General features: G+C 45.2%; 1 protein-coding gene across 10 annotated transcripts in view; it reads right to left on the bottom strand.

The window, feature by feature from the left end:
• PRRC2B (proline rich coiled-coil 2B) overlaps nucleotides 1-14,353 on the bottom strand; it is a 50,856-nt gene that overhangs the window by 35,457 nt on the left and 1,046 nt on the right. For 8 of the 10 annotated variants that reach the window (XM_064468699.1, XM_064468708.1, XM_064468705.1 and 5 more), the window contains exons 2-3: nucleotides 1,184-1,351; nucleotides 20-197 (exon numbers count right to left, since the gene is read on the bottom strand). In XM_064468699.1, coding sequence (XP_064324769.1) covers nucleotides 20-197; nucleotides 1,184-1,298 — 293 coding nt within the window. In that variant the 5' untranslated portion in view covers nucleotides 1,299-1,351. The remainder of the gene's footprint in view (nucleotides 1-19; nucleotides 198-1,183; nucleotides 1,352-14,353) is intronic. The other 2 variants (XM_064468701.1, XM_064468700.1) reach the window with 1 other exon arrangement.

Below are 14,353 nucleotides of genomic sequence, written 5' to 3' on the forward strand. Positions count from 1 at the left end.
AAAGAATAGTTCTACCTACCTCTTTTGGTCTGGCTGATCCTGCTTGTTTGCCCATCCTGTACCGTCCTTGGGTACTATAATGATGTTGGGGTCGTTTCCTTTGTTTTCAGACTTCAAGCTAGGCAAGTTTGCAGGAGGTGGCATGCGCCGGGCAGCAGCAACTTTCCCAAGACTCTGTAAGCCATGTCTAGGAATAACTAGGGAGAAAGGAACAATGGCAGGTCACAGAGGGTATATCCTGCTAGATAAGTAATCTTAATTAGCATACTGCAACTGGGTGCAGTCCCAACAGAACCTTACGACAAGCAGCACCACTGCTATTTCAACATACAGGTCATTTCCCACAGGACCATGGCGAACAGCCGTCTGTTGTAGCAGCTGGCTAACAGGCAGCCTCCCACAACAGTCCGGAGGGAGAAAGAAATAACTCTCCCTAACAGAAAATGCCCACAGAGACTTTTAGCTGCCTGTGCAGGTACTCCTCTTTCATTTCACCAAGGAGAAGCAGCATTGCCCTTTCACAGCTAGGGCAAATGGCCATCCAAGTCCACCTCTTAGCAGACAGACTGGTAATCTAACCCAGGAGTCCTGAGGTCTGGATTTTCTAGCTCTACCTACCAGATCACATTTATTAAGGTTTTATTTTGTTTTCTTTGCTTTTCTACTCCCATACCAAATCCAGAGCCAGCCCAGGCAATGTTTCTTTTTTTTTTGACCCCACCATCTACTTTTGGTCACATCTCAACTGTAAAACTAACTCACGTTCTTCCCCAAAGGCCTTCAGCCCTTGACTCTCACCTCACACAAGGTCTGACCAACTTAATGCACTTCAAGTCAGCTTAACTGCCCTGTCTTAGTATAGCCTAAGGCCCCCATAAGGCTTTGACTCAAGTTTGCAACCTGACCACTTTGCAGCAAGGACACAGGCTAAACAAAAGGGCTAACAGTCCCCCAGCTGTTTTGCCGTAATTCCTCCATGTCTCTACAATAACAGCAGCACAAAGAACCGCAGACATTTTCCTTGAAGTCCTAATGAAACACAGGCTTAGACGCTAGCACAAACAACTCTGCAACCCAGCTGCTTCCCACTGGGGATCTGATCCACAGGGCCAACAAGCTGAATTAGCTCTGCAACAACACTCTTGGAAGGCACCAAAAAGAGTTTTCTGAAGGCATTTCTTACCTGTAGTTCTGATAGCTTCTATTGACTTTCCTTTATACTTATCAAACAGGCTGAGAGTCGAGTACTTGCTTTTCCCATCCTTTCCCTTGGTTATTTGCCCCAAACGATCGGACATTGCGATGAAATGTCATCTAGTAAGGAAATTTCTCTGCGCCGCTCCCGATCTGCCTTTTAATGAAAGAGAACCAAGGAAATGCCATCAAACGGATTATTTAGCCACAGAAAAGTAAAAAGTAAAACACACCCAACTGCTAGAACTGCAGATATTCAGTGAGCAGACACACTAAGTTACAAGGTTTTAACCCCCTCCTCTTTAGTCACAAGAAGCTTGTGCGATTTAAGATTCATTAACTGAATGAAAAGAACTGCAGGAACACACTTCTCACAGCATCTTTTTTCTGCCACTACAGTGCAGAAGTGAGCTTCTTTAAGTATGAGAACACAAGAGAGGGCAGTCAATATAGTCCTTGCTTTAAAAGAATGTCTAACAACAAGCAGCTATGCACCAGGATTCCTAAACATAAATGACAGAAAAGCACTGTATTTTATACCACACTGGAATTTATCATCAGGTTTCCCACTGAAGCAACGGTAGGCAGGTTTGTAACATTTAGGATTATGGTTCCACATTGGCCACAGTTTATGACTCATACCAGCAATTAATGCTTTGAAAGCATCACCTGAAGGCAAGAGAGTTATTTCTTCAAATTCCCTTTTCCCAACTGCTGGCCATGAGAGAGAGTAAAGGAGTAAAAAAAAACCCCAACCTACTCAAATATAACAGCTTCAGGCTCTCGAACCTGTGGGTTCAGCAGTTCTACTATGAATCCTGAAAACACTTAATATTTTTTTAATAATGTTTTCTGTGTTCCTGGCATGTTCAACACCATTTTTAGCTACAAATATAGTTTTCACAATGGATGTGGTTTGAAATTTTTCGCTCCGATTTTTGCTGGCACAACATCCTGTGATTAACACCCTTCATGCAGGCAAGTCTCTTTACTTTCACTTTTTGGTTCTTGGAGCCTAGGACAAAGCTGAAACACGGGGAGCGCACACACTGCAGGTCAATTTTTATGTCAGAAAAGAAACTTTGCTTACTTTCAATAGACCTTTCATTTTTTCAAGCATAATTCTCTGTTCTAAATTTTCTCAAATCTAGGAGCTTAATCTATCCTTTTTACATGTAATTTAGATTTCCAGATTTCTTGTTGTACAGCCTCCACTTCAAGGCCAAAACTGCTGGCATTTTTATTACACCACCTGTTAGGTCCCATCTTAGGGTTGCAACTCCATGTTGGAATAATCGAACGCTATATATACACTGGACCTTCCCACTCTTCACCCTTTCTGAAACTCATCCAGCTGAAAGCATGTTTCAAATGCAGGCAGAAGTCACTCTTTCTGAAAGAGACTGTATCTGACCAGAGGCTACAACTTCCACCAGCAGTGCCTTATCAAAAATTATTTCCAGGTAAAAGGATTAGTCCATCATGCATTATGTACAAAATAAAGCACAGACCACAAACATGTTGGATACAGCCAGTTTGAGAATGTGCTGTGATCTGCATCTAGCTGAGTAAAGCCCATCTAAACACTGCTGCTGCCAGGGGGCAAGTTTCTGACCAATAAACCTGGCACCACGCAGCATTCGTTCTTGCAGTGCAGGATTTAAATTGGGGCTGGCAGGAGCAAGAAGCTGTGTGCTAGGCAGCAAGCAGCACCATTAGGGATAAAGGAAAAAAAGGTATTTTCTGTCATTCAGTAACAGCAACCACAGGAAGCTCAGGAAAAACACCAGGCTCTGCAAGAAGCCACACACAGCCATCTTTGCTGGACCACCACACGGGGCTGCAGCACGAAGGCTTGCGGAGGCAACAGGGCTGGCTGGCATTCTTGAGGCACCTTTTCCTGCAGAGCAGCAGACAGATCTTTGGCTGGAGTTGGGTTCAGTCTTTGCTCAGATGGTCACCATGTGCCAAAGAAAACAATAGCTCCTCCCTCACTTGCCCATTTCCACCGTATTTTATTAGTAGGACAGACATAAAAGAGAAAGGGAGAAAAAACACTGATTAGGACAGACTTGGCAGGAAAGTAGAAGCTGGACTGAGAAGAATGACTTGTTTGAACTGGCAGAGTTGTAGGGAGCCCCAGACCAGAGTGAATAAGAGGGTGCTGCACACCAGCCCTCAGCTGTGTTGGCAAGAGCTCAGCCACCTGCTTTTACAGGTATATTGAGCCCTTGCAGAGGAAGCCTGGCTCGGGGTGTATCCAGATTATGTCAATCCTGCACCAACCTCACACAATCCCAAGCAATAAAATTCACTTCGAGGTTTAGAAAACTTAAACCAGATAAAATTAGTAGGCACTGGGGGGTGGAGGTGGTGTGGTGTAGGAAAAAAAAAACCAAACCAACTACTACATCAGGTTCAGGAGTCAGCCAGTTAACAGAAAATCCCCATGTTCCTGAAAGTCAGCATGCAAACAGCATGCAGGGTAACGCTGCCAAAGAGAAACCCTGACAACCAGTTATGTAACTGGGCCTCAGCTGCCTCTTGATTACATCTTCTATCATTAAAAGGATGCGAGAAGAATAAACAACCACTTCAGAGCAGAGGAGCTGGGGACATGTCGGGATAAAGCCCCTTGTCAAACTTTCTGGGACAGCCACAACTGCTGTCTGGATAAGTTAAATTTACTTTGAACTCCTTCAACGCTTTGAAGCTTAAAACATGAAACACAGCTTTGTTTGTGCATTATGTGCGTGCTCCAAAGGGGAAAACAAGTCCACAAAGAGGTGAGGCACTTTCCATACAGTCACTGTGCAAAGAGGCTGCAGAGGCGCTGAGCCCCCTCAGAGCCATCCCGCAGGCAGGACCTTGGTGCCTGCCCCCCCCGACAGCAGCCAGCTGTGGATCGGAGCTAGTCCAAGGGTGTACTGGCCAGGGGGATCACTCGGCACCCAGGTCACCTGCAGCGCTTCAGAAAGGTCACAGAGCCTCCCAAGGCTGTCATGACACTGGCTATTTCCCCACCATGCAGTCAAGCAGGGAATCCAGGCAGGGATCATCAAGGCCTTCCAGTCTTGCAAAGTGAAGCCATTTCTGATAAAAATCAAGTTCATTAAGAATTGAACTACCAGCCTGCATGCTTATTATGAGGAGAGCTAGAACCAGAAGGCACATGCCGATGCTGACAACTGAAAACCGACAGTCTCAGCAAGCTTCTGACCTGTGCTCAGGGTCCCCATGTCCAATAGCTGACCCTGAAGGAAAGCGCTATCCTGTTACAAGGTGGGGGAGGAATCAATCACCAGCATTTCTGTAAGGTTTCTTTCTGGGTTTATAGAGGTCTTTGGGGGAAGGTTTGCTATCAGTTTTAGCATGGAACTTAGCTCTTCCTGTTCTCAGGACTATAAGGTCTCCTGTAATATCCAGGGACAGCACTGGAGTGCAAAATACTGAGCGTCTTGGAGGAATTGGAAAAAAAAAACTCCAAAAAAAATTTGGAAAGTATGACCAGTTACGTTAGAGACTCCAGGGTACAAATAACTGCATCAAAATTGCTTCCTGGGCAGAGAGCTCGGCTACCAGAGTTTCAGTCCACATCATGTTTGTTGCCCTGGAGTTCACGTGTAGGTATTGACCCCATCTAGCTGCCTTTCAGAGGGGTACATTCTAATCCAGATGCCACAGTGACATTTTAAGTGCCAGAGTATGCATGTTTTGGAGATACAGCAGGGATGTGCTGCGCACAGGGAGCCTGTCCTGCAAAAAGACCCATGTGAAAACCCTGAGCTATCGGCACTGGTAACAACTGGAAACCCCTGAGCTGAAAACACAGCCAAAGGAGAGACTCCTGACAAACAGGATTGTCTGCAAAGCGCTTTGTAAATCTATGTATGAAGGAGGCTGGGCTGCTGGTGTTTTATTCACAAGACTTCAATGGAGCTTGAATACCTGGAAGTTAGCCAGCCTTAATTGAGTAGGGCAAACAGATTTATGAAAGGTAACACACACACTAGAAGGAATCACTTCAGCTACTCACACACCACTGAGCTCTACACTGAGCACAATCACTTGGGCAAAGAACCCAAGACCAGTGCAGACCTTCAATCCTTGCTCACTTCTCAGCAGCAGTCACAAACACAAAACAAAGCAACAGGATAGAGATTAACAGTGAAAAGGCTTTTCTCCAGAAGCAGGAAGATTTTTGACCTGAAATTTTATACAAATTGTTCGGAAATTCACAAGTTGCAAGAGCTGAACTGTACTTTCCGAAAGAAGAAGAGTTTGGAGTTGATGTTAAACTGAAATCTGTTGTGGTTCCTAATGTTACCAGTAATGTGAAACCTTTTAAAAAAAACATAGTATAGTTTTACAGATTAGTGATGTTCACTCTTCTTTAAATATACACCATCTATTTTGCTGGTACTTCTCATAGCTAAACATTCATCTGTCAACAGGGAGATACCGGTACTTCTCCTGGAACACATCCCACCAAGAATCACCTATTTGTGAAACGTTCACCACCTGCCTCAGCAATGAAAGACACCACTGGCTGCCCTTGGAAGAGCTCTGGTGAAACAGCATGACCAGCTGCCCCAGGGGCTTGGTGCCAGATGCACTTATATCCTGTAGAAGCCCTGTTTGGGCCAGGCAGAGATCGCGTCAGCCTAGGGGGGAAGGGACCAGACAAGCATTCAGTTCCAGGAGAGACTGCTTAGTAAGGAGCAGAGCAACAGGAGAATATCAGCACTGAAGTACAAAGTCAACAGGATCAACACAGAAGAGCTGTGCAGCAGGCAGAGGCTGTAGCAAGAGTCTGGTCCACAAGAGGCACCTTGCTGCTGTTCTGTTGCATGGTTTCCAAAAGGGCACTGCTTAGATACCTGAAAAAGTGCCCTTGGTACACCTGAAAAAGGGCCTACCAAGATCCTGGATGTGGCACCATTCCTGCCAGATAGGGAGAAGCAAGTCATCAGTCTCCAGTGCAGAGAAAAGACAGGCACCCCATAGCAAAGACAGGCCCTGATTCACAAGGCGGGACCCTCCTTTCTTAGCTGAACAGGTATATTTGGCAGTACCAGTTCTTTTAATTCTGCACAGTTCCAGCTTCTCTCTGCATCTCACATGAACCTTGTCTCCTTGTAAAAACAGGGAATGGGAGACCAGGATCATGTCTCCCATGATTTATTGCAGAGGTATGCTGCTAGCTGAGTAATACTGTTGGAGGCTGTCTGCCAGAAGACTTGCCCACTGGCCAGCCCCAACATCAGGCCTCTAAGCCAAGCCATCCTGGATTCAAGACATGCAGCAGGACCATGCAGAGGAGGCAAAGTCTTCTAGACAGGGTATCTATCATTAACTCTGTGGAATGGAGCTGTACAGGCAGAGATAAAACATGATAACAGGGAGCAGAAAGGGCATACCCTGTAAGACAACCTCACACCATTTTCTCAGCTGTCTTCACCAAGCTCATCTGCTGCTCCCTGTTATAAATGTACCAACAGGTTAGGAATCACAACTGCTGTTACTGAACTGAACCACTGCACAGTTCTAGAGAAAAACAAATCTCCATAATCTCAGGTTTGGCCTGTGAAATACAGAAGACCTCACCTCTCTGCTAAACGGCTTTCCCAGTGCTGGGAAGGCAGGCAGCCGGGAAAGGGTGGATTTGTAATTTACTGTAAAACAGATAAAGCAGACTGGAGTCTGGAGAAGACCTCAATTGTATTTATAAAAAAACATTACCAAGTTCTATGGTCCTTTCTGTAAGGGCTGCACAGACAATGCCACACCCTGAAAAGGACCCCTGACCTCCAGTAATTGAGGAGGTAAAGATAAGAAATACTTCATCCCAAGGATGGGGAGGGAAGGGGGGGGGGAAGCCAGAAAGCTGGTCCACAGCCCACAGAAAGTACTTATGAGATCCTCTGCTCATGAAACTCCCCCTCCTTTTCAAACAGCAGAAAACCCAAGGTGTGCAGTAAATTCTTTTCCTGAAAGGAATGTCTGTCTACAGCAGCCCTCCAGAGAAACAGAGCCCGTGTTCTGCCCATCTGCCCCACCATGCTGTAAAGAAGGAACTGACCCCTTGGTGCCAGCTTGTCAGGAAGGAGTAACTGTCTCCAACCCCAGAGAAAGCCTGCATGGCTTTCATACCCCTCACAATCAGGAATTGATTACTGCAGGGAGGCAGCATGGTATCTTACAAAGCACCAACTACCAGTATAACACTTGTAGCCCTCTCATCCAGGCCATAAAAGTGTTACATGAGACAAGCCCCAGCGCACACTGACTCTGATGCCCTACCTATAAACCTTGCCAGGCCCAGAAACCATGGCTTCCTGTAGGCACTTCTGCAGCAGGACACACTAGAAATAAAGGAGCATATTTCTCTGCTGTTTCACATTTCAGAGGCAAAACCCACAGAGCAGCTCAGTACAGCAAGAACTACCTGTGGCTTCAGCAGATCCAGACTCAAACCACTCTAACACAAGAGGAAAGGGAAGTGACCTAGTGATCTCAAGGAGCTGCCTGCACAAAGGAGGGCTCATATTTAAACGCAAATCTTTACCCTTAAGAGTTGTACTAATGCTCTGGCTCCTCCACAACCAAGGCCCAGAGCTGAAGCACGCTACCTACAGCTTCAGAAGTGATTCTGCCTTCCATTTCGCTCTGCTCCGGTTCTTCTGAGAGCTGAGTGTCTTGGGGAATACACAGATACAACATCCTGTTGCCTCAATGCCAAAGCAAGGAGGCTGATCACAAGCAAGCGATTTAAATCCAAATAAAAAAGAAATCCCTGGCGTAATGCTCTGTTGGCAAAACCTCCTGGCAACATGCAGCTGAACTGTAAGGTAAACTGGGCATTCAGGTATCTGAGCAACAGACTGCGAATATCTCATAGGGATCTCCTGATGGGTAACAAGGACGGTGCTATAAGTCCTATTTTACAGGCTGGGTAATGAAGGCGGAGAAAGAGTTTGCTCAAGTAACACTATAGGCGGTGTCAGAGGTCCCAGGGCTCAGGTTTCTGCACCAGCCACCAAAACTGCACTGCCAGGACCCTCAAAGAAAATGCAGCTCTTGATCACAAGTTGTAAAGAGTCAGATAAGGAGGGAATGCATTGCAGCAGCGTCTACCATGCCTAGAAGAGGACCATGCCAGTGGAAGAGGCTGTCCACTGGCACAGAAAGTGGACCCAATTCTGCCCACTGCTTCAGAGGAGCCCAGGAGGCACCCACACACCGTGAACTGTTCTCAGGCCATTGCACCAGGTCTTAGAACTGACAGCTCAAGGCAAAGATGCTTCCATCACTAACAACTAAACTGAACACCACTGCATTTTAAGGTTGTGAAATTCCCTTAGTCCTGACACTTCTGCCACACAGATTTTTAGTCATCATAGTGATGATGCCCATAAAGCCGAGGTGAGATTCAGCAAGAGTGACATAGATGAAACACCTGTGCTGCCAGCTCCAGAACCCAAATGTAAGCCTCCAAGACATCAGACATAGCCCACCTTCAAGAGCCCTACACGGCCAGAGCAAGGACAAGTGGAAGGAACGCAATCAACTGCTGCCAGAGAACTGCTGCATTCTGAGGCATGACCAGAGAAATTCTTCCAGTGAAGTCACAAACATTTCACAAGTCCTTTACCAGGTCCCAAGCTCAGCAACTTACTCCATCTCTCAGCAGCGAACACAGGTTTTATAGCAAACAAGCAGAGAGAAATCAGAGATGTCACAGCTCCAATCAATGAAATCAGAGCAAAGCTGGCAGTCTTTAGGGTTAACAGTTATTTTTTCAGGAACAGATAGCGCTCTTTCCACACAAATGCCATCAGCTGTTGAGTAAGCAGCTCTGTTTTCTCTGCAGTCTCAGAAAGGATCACGCTGGAATGGGGAGGTGGGTGTTTACCGTGTGCCAGTGAGCCTCACTACCAAATCTGGGCTTTGGTAACACCTCTCCAAACTCTCAGGCACGTCTGCTGACTTCAGGGCCTCAGCTCCCATTCAGGTTATTCACAAAAGGTTATCTTTATGAAGAGAGGGATTAGAGGTAAAACCCAATGATATTAATCATCAGGCAGTAAATGCCAATCCCTTCACTGACACACATGGGAGAGGTGCCTGCATACCCCTGCTGAGCAGATCCCCAAGTTACTGATGGGAGTTCCTCCAGCAGGCACCTTTACAGCCAGGCAGGCCAGCACCAACACACACACTGCAGGGTACAAAGCTGCCCTGGCAAGAGCTGAATAGATCTTTATCAGATTTCTCTGATTTCCCACAGCCATCAAGACTGATGCAGCCGGTTCAAACCATTAATAAGATTACAGGCAGTTCAGACAAGCCTGCAGTTTATAAATACTGCAGATGCTGAAGCTTCCATGGAAGTATTCCTCCAGGTTTCCCGATTTTAACAACACTAGAGCAATGCAGCATTGCACAGCAACCTTTCTTGGAGGAAGCCTATTCATAAGAGCCATGTGCACTACAAGTGAATGCCAAGGATGCTAACAGAAACCGATGGGAAAAGGACAGATACAAAGTGGTAAGAAACCCAACATCTGGTTCAGTACTCAGAAGAAAGGAGCTTTAGGTAGCTTTAGCTTTTCTGGAGAGCTAAGCAACTCAGACCATGCACGAGACATCTGGGCTATGCCAGGCCGGACAGGAAGTGAAAACATTTCACAGATGCTTTAATTTACATAGATATTTGCAGTGCATAACTGACAAGGTGTGTAAGCATCATCAGTTCTATTTTCCAGATAGAAAAATGATACTGCAGGATTCTGCAGCTATGCAGAGTGGCAGAGCAAGAAACAGACCCTTCATATCCCACTTTCTGGGGATGGAAACCACCCTCCGAATCACAGTGCCTTACTAATGCTGTGGGCCAGAAGCAGCACAAAGCCCTGCTCCAGAGGAGTTCTGGAGCAGGAGGTCTGCGTGCCAGGATGGGGAACACCACAAACACCACCTAAATGAACCAGCCCGTACACTGCTTTCACTGCAACAGGATCACAGGCATCACTAAAGGCAGCATCTTGCTCAGATGCAGAACAGTAACACTGTAATAACAATCAGATCATGTGAATCCACACCAAATGATGGTTTGTGAAGTTTCAATTGCTAGGTGGGAGCTTGATTCTTTGGTTATTTCAGAAAAAGATAAAACCGTACATCATACTATTCTAGCCATGAAGAAGCATTTCTTGAGCATGTCCCTACTCCCCTGCCTGCTTCACAGCCCACTCCAAACTCTGAACAAGATCACTCAAGGCTTTTGTACAGGCTCCCAGCCCACATACAGGTAGAAACAGCTGAAGAACCTACCCCACAGCAGAACTCTTCCCCTCCCCTTCCCCCCAAACCACTATATTCCCACACAAGAAGTGCCTGGGGGAGGCAAAGTCCCAGTGCAAACTCTTTGAACATGTCTCTAATCACTCCTCACAGCGCCATCACCACAATTCCTTTCCAAAATGTCCCAACAGCTACCCAGGAAGGATTCCTCCACCATGCCTCTTCCAACAGGGTACAAACTCTGCAAATACTATACACTTTACTCCTCTTAAATGCTACTCACCTGAAATCCAAAGGCTACTGAGGATGCTCCCAACAGCTAACTGAAGCCCTGTGGACATCTGAAGTACTACAGTCCAACAGAGCAGTCCTCTTGGCCAATCCTAGGGTGCTGTTAGCAAGTTCTTGCTTTCTTCCTGGTATTTTTGCTATTATTTCTTTGCACCTAAGCCTGGCTCACCTTCACCTCCTCTTCCACTTCTGCATGTTTCAAATCCGGCCATTACCTCTTCCCTTTCCCGCAAAGTATGATTGTTTTCACCAGTTCTCCACAAATTAATACCCAGTCTCTTGAAGAACTCTCTTGCCCCTTCCGGTTTACCAGCACTTTCCTGAAAACATAGATGTTCAGAACCAAAATAGAGAGACTGTACTTTGGCTGCAAGTACAACAACCCCCTGCAGAACAGCACATAAACCTTTTAACACGTCAAAAGCCCTTTCTGTCCTCGCAGAGCCCACAGCACTGCAAGTCAAGCACCTTCACAATGAACCAATGCCACAGGTAAATACAGAACAACCCAGGGCTACCACACCAGCCAACAGGCCACTTCAGTTATGGTCCCAATGCCCCCAGACCAAAAAAAGGAATCAGGATTTACAGCTATACATATCCAAACATTTGCTCCAAAATAAACAGCTCATAAGCTCAAACTTCTCAGTTACTTCTGCACGGGAAGCATATGCACACACAGAGATCATCCCAAATACTAGTACAAGTTACTAACCAAAAATGAGCCCAAGCTACATTTAAGTGAGGCATAACATTATAATACAATCTCCTGCTTTAGCCCCGTTTTTCCCTCCTGCGGGAAAGGAGAACTCTAACCAAACCAGATGGGTTTTGCATATATCTGTGAAACCCCCTTCAGAAGGTGCTTTCCAGAAGCACTTTCGTAACAAAGTCACTTCAGCAGTTATAAAAAGATGTTCTGCAAAGAAGAGAGCTGCATCTCCCCAGCCTTTACCTGTTCACTGTGTTTTCACCTCATTGTCTGACTCCTGACAGACTTACAGTTGTATTTCTTCTGTTCCAAATGACAAACTAGTGATAAGGAGCTGTGAAATTATCGACCTATTAGGCGAATGAGTCAGTGCCACATGAAAAACAAAACCCACTTACAAGGCAGGATTAGCTGAAGAGCAAAGCATTCATTGCCAAGTTGCAGAATAAACGAGGAATCTAGTAAAGAGGAGCAGGGATGACCAGAGATCCAGCCCTTGGAATAAACCCCCTCCCTCCTTCCCCTAAAGTCACCATACTGTATTCAGTAAGTTTCTCCGGCTCATATTGCATCTATTCCTACAACAAGAAAATACACAATTACAAGTGGAAATGCCCCTATAGCAAAATCTCTTTGTACAAACTATCATCGTAAAAGAAAAAAATGAAATGGCTTACTACTATTTTTCAATGCAGCAGCACTTAAAGTTAGCACAGCTCACCCTTAAATACTTCCAATTACTTCGGTAAGTACAATGAAGGCCTTGAGCAATCAACACTTTTGAATCTTAAATAGGCAGGTAATTCTGTAATGGACAATCTAACAGGCTCTGTACTGTACAGCTCAGGCACACTGGAGGCACCACCAGACATGCCAAAACCACGGCCCTGACTTTTCCCAGTTACACCTCTGCTGCGATACGCTGCAGGACGAGGAGGATGCGGTACAGGAATCGGGCACTATGCAAAAGCATCAGTGCCACACACGTGAGGACCGAGGATTGTCTGTCTTTATAGCATCGCTCAGTCAGATACCACGGCACGCTGCGTCAGGCACAAGACAAATATGGACTCTAATGCCACCCCTACTTTTAGAAGGAGGTTGTTCAAGTAAATAAGCCTTTGAAGTTAGGTTTTACACAAAGCTTTAATAAAAGGCTTTATTAAAATGTCACTTTAAAGTTAAATCATTTTAATAAAAATCCTTTAGGAACATTACTCATTTATTAAAACTAAAATACTTTTAAACCCTGCATCTCCTTTCCAGCATTTGTATGGGCTATTTACTTACTCTTCCAGCTTCAGCCAGTTGGCTGAGTTTCACTTTTAAGCTCTCATGCACACACAGGGAAAAAAAAAAAGCCCACAGTTCATCAAAAAATACACTGTAAGACCAAATAAAAAAATTCTCAGAATTCAGGAAAAACAAGGCACCAAGGCACTATATAATGACAACTTTGGAAACCTATATAAAGCTCGTGGTTTTACTACCTTTTTTTTTTTAAAAAAAAAGGAAAGGTATCTGCTCAAGTAACGTAGAAATCTATTTTCTTATTCATGAAGACTGCTGAAAGCATCCAAAAATGTGCAACATCTACTCAAGCCATGCAGAAAAGCAGACTGGGCCAACAAAAAAAAAAGGAATCAACTTATATTCAATATATGTATCAAATTAAGCACAAAATCGAAACACGGCTACAGCAGGGGTGCTTGCACTGGCTTGAGGAAACAATTAAAAAAACCTCAACTAAATAAAAACACCCCCCAAACTCCCAGCAATCTCAAGCAACATTTGTGATTTGTCTGATTTTTAATTTGAACATTTTAAACTGTAAAAAGAAAAGTACCAGCCCATTTCAAAGAGACCATATAGGAGAGGTCTTGTTTATCACACACCAAAAATAGACTCTGCTAACTAGGAGGGAAATCTTAGGCCACAGTCCTGAAAGACGTTGCATCGCCTACGACGAACTCAAAGGTCTCGGGGACTCCAAGATGTGCTCCTGATAAAACCCAGGCCCATTTGTAGTACTTTATTTGAAATGAAAAATGCAGGGAGATACTTCAACTTTTCAGACAGAGATCATCCCGAAACCATCACTTTTCATCCCCTCTTTAAATTCCACTTTCAGAATATGGTCTCAGCCTCCACACTAGCTTTTAGGACGCTGGGGTTTAACTACACCACTGCCAACTACATATGCAAAAGGCATGGAAAAGGCAGGTCCAAAGGTTACGTCCTCACCAGTTTATATCTGAGAAATCTACTCATCAGGAGCCAATTCTCCAAACTTGGGCTCCCAGAGGCAGGGACCAGCTATTTACATCTCATGAAAAGGCCCACTCCAGTGGAGGCCCCATGTGCTTCTACAAGACACAGCTTAACACAAACAAAACTTCCACTGTAAGCCTTGATGCAGTCCTGGAAGGGGCAGGATGCCTTTCCCCTTCGCAGACTATAGCAGATGTAGACACTGCAAAGTGCTTATACGTAATACCTGCTCCTAGAAAGAAACAGAATTACTAAAGCCCTAAACATTTATACTTATGATATGTAATCGCCCCAATCACCAGTAACATCAACATACAAATATCTGATGAGTTGATACTCGAAGGAGTATCTCACCCTTTGCACCTTCAGAAGGCAAAACCAAAACAAAACAACTTTCCTACCAAAACCCACAACTCCCAGCTCATTCAAACCGGCTCTGACTTTGGGGACAAGGAGGCTGTTCGTAACCACCTTAACGAAAAACCCTCCTAGTTCACAACCCAACACTACAGAACAAACCACCCCCCGGCTGCAGACGCACAGCACATGTGTCCCAGGACCCTCATTTGGGGTTCCCCA

Source organism: Phalacrocorax carbo, chromosome 18 (genome assembly GCF_963921805.1).
Source record: "Phalacrocorax carbo chromosome 18, bPhaCar2.1, whole genome shotgun sequence".
NCBI lineage: Eukaryota > Metazoa > Chordata > Aves > Suliformes > Phalacrocoracidae > Phalacrocorax > Phalacrocorax carbo.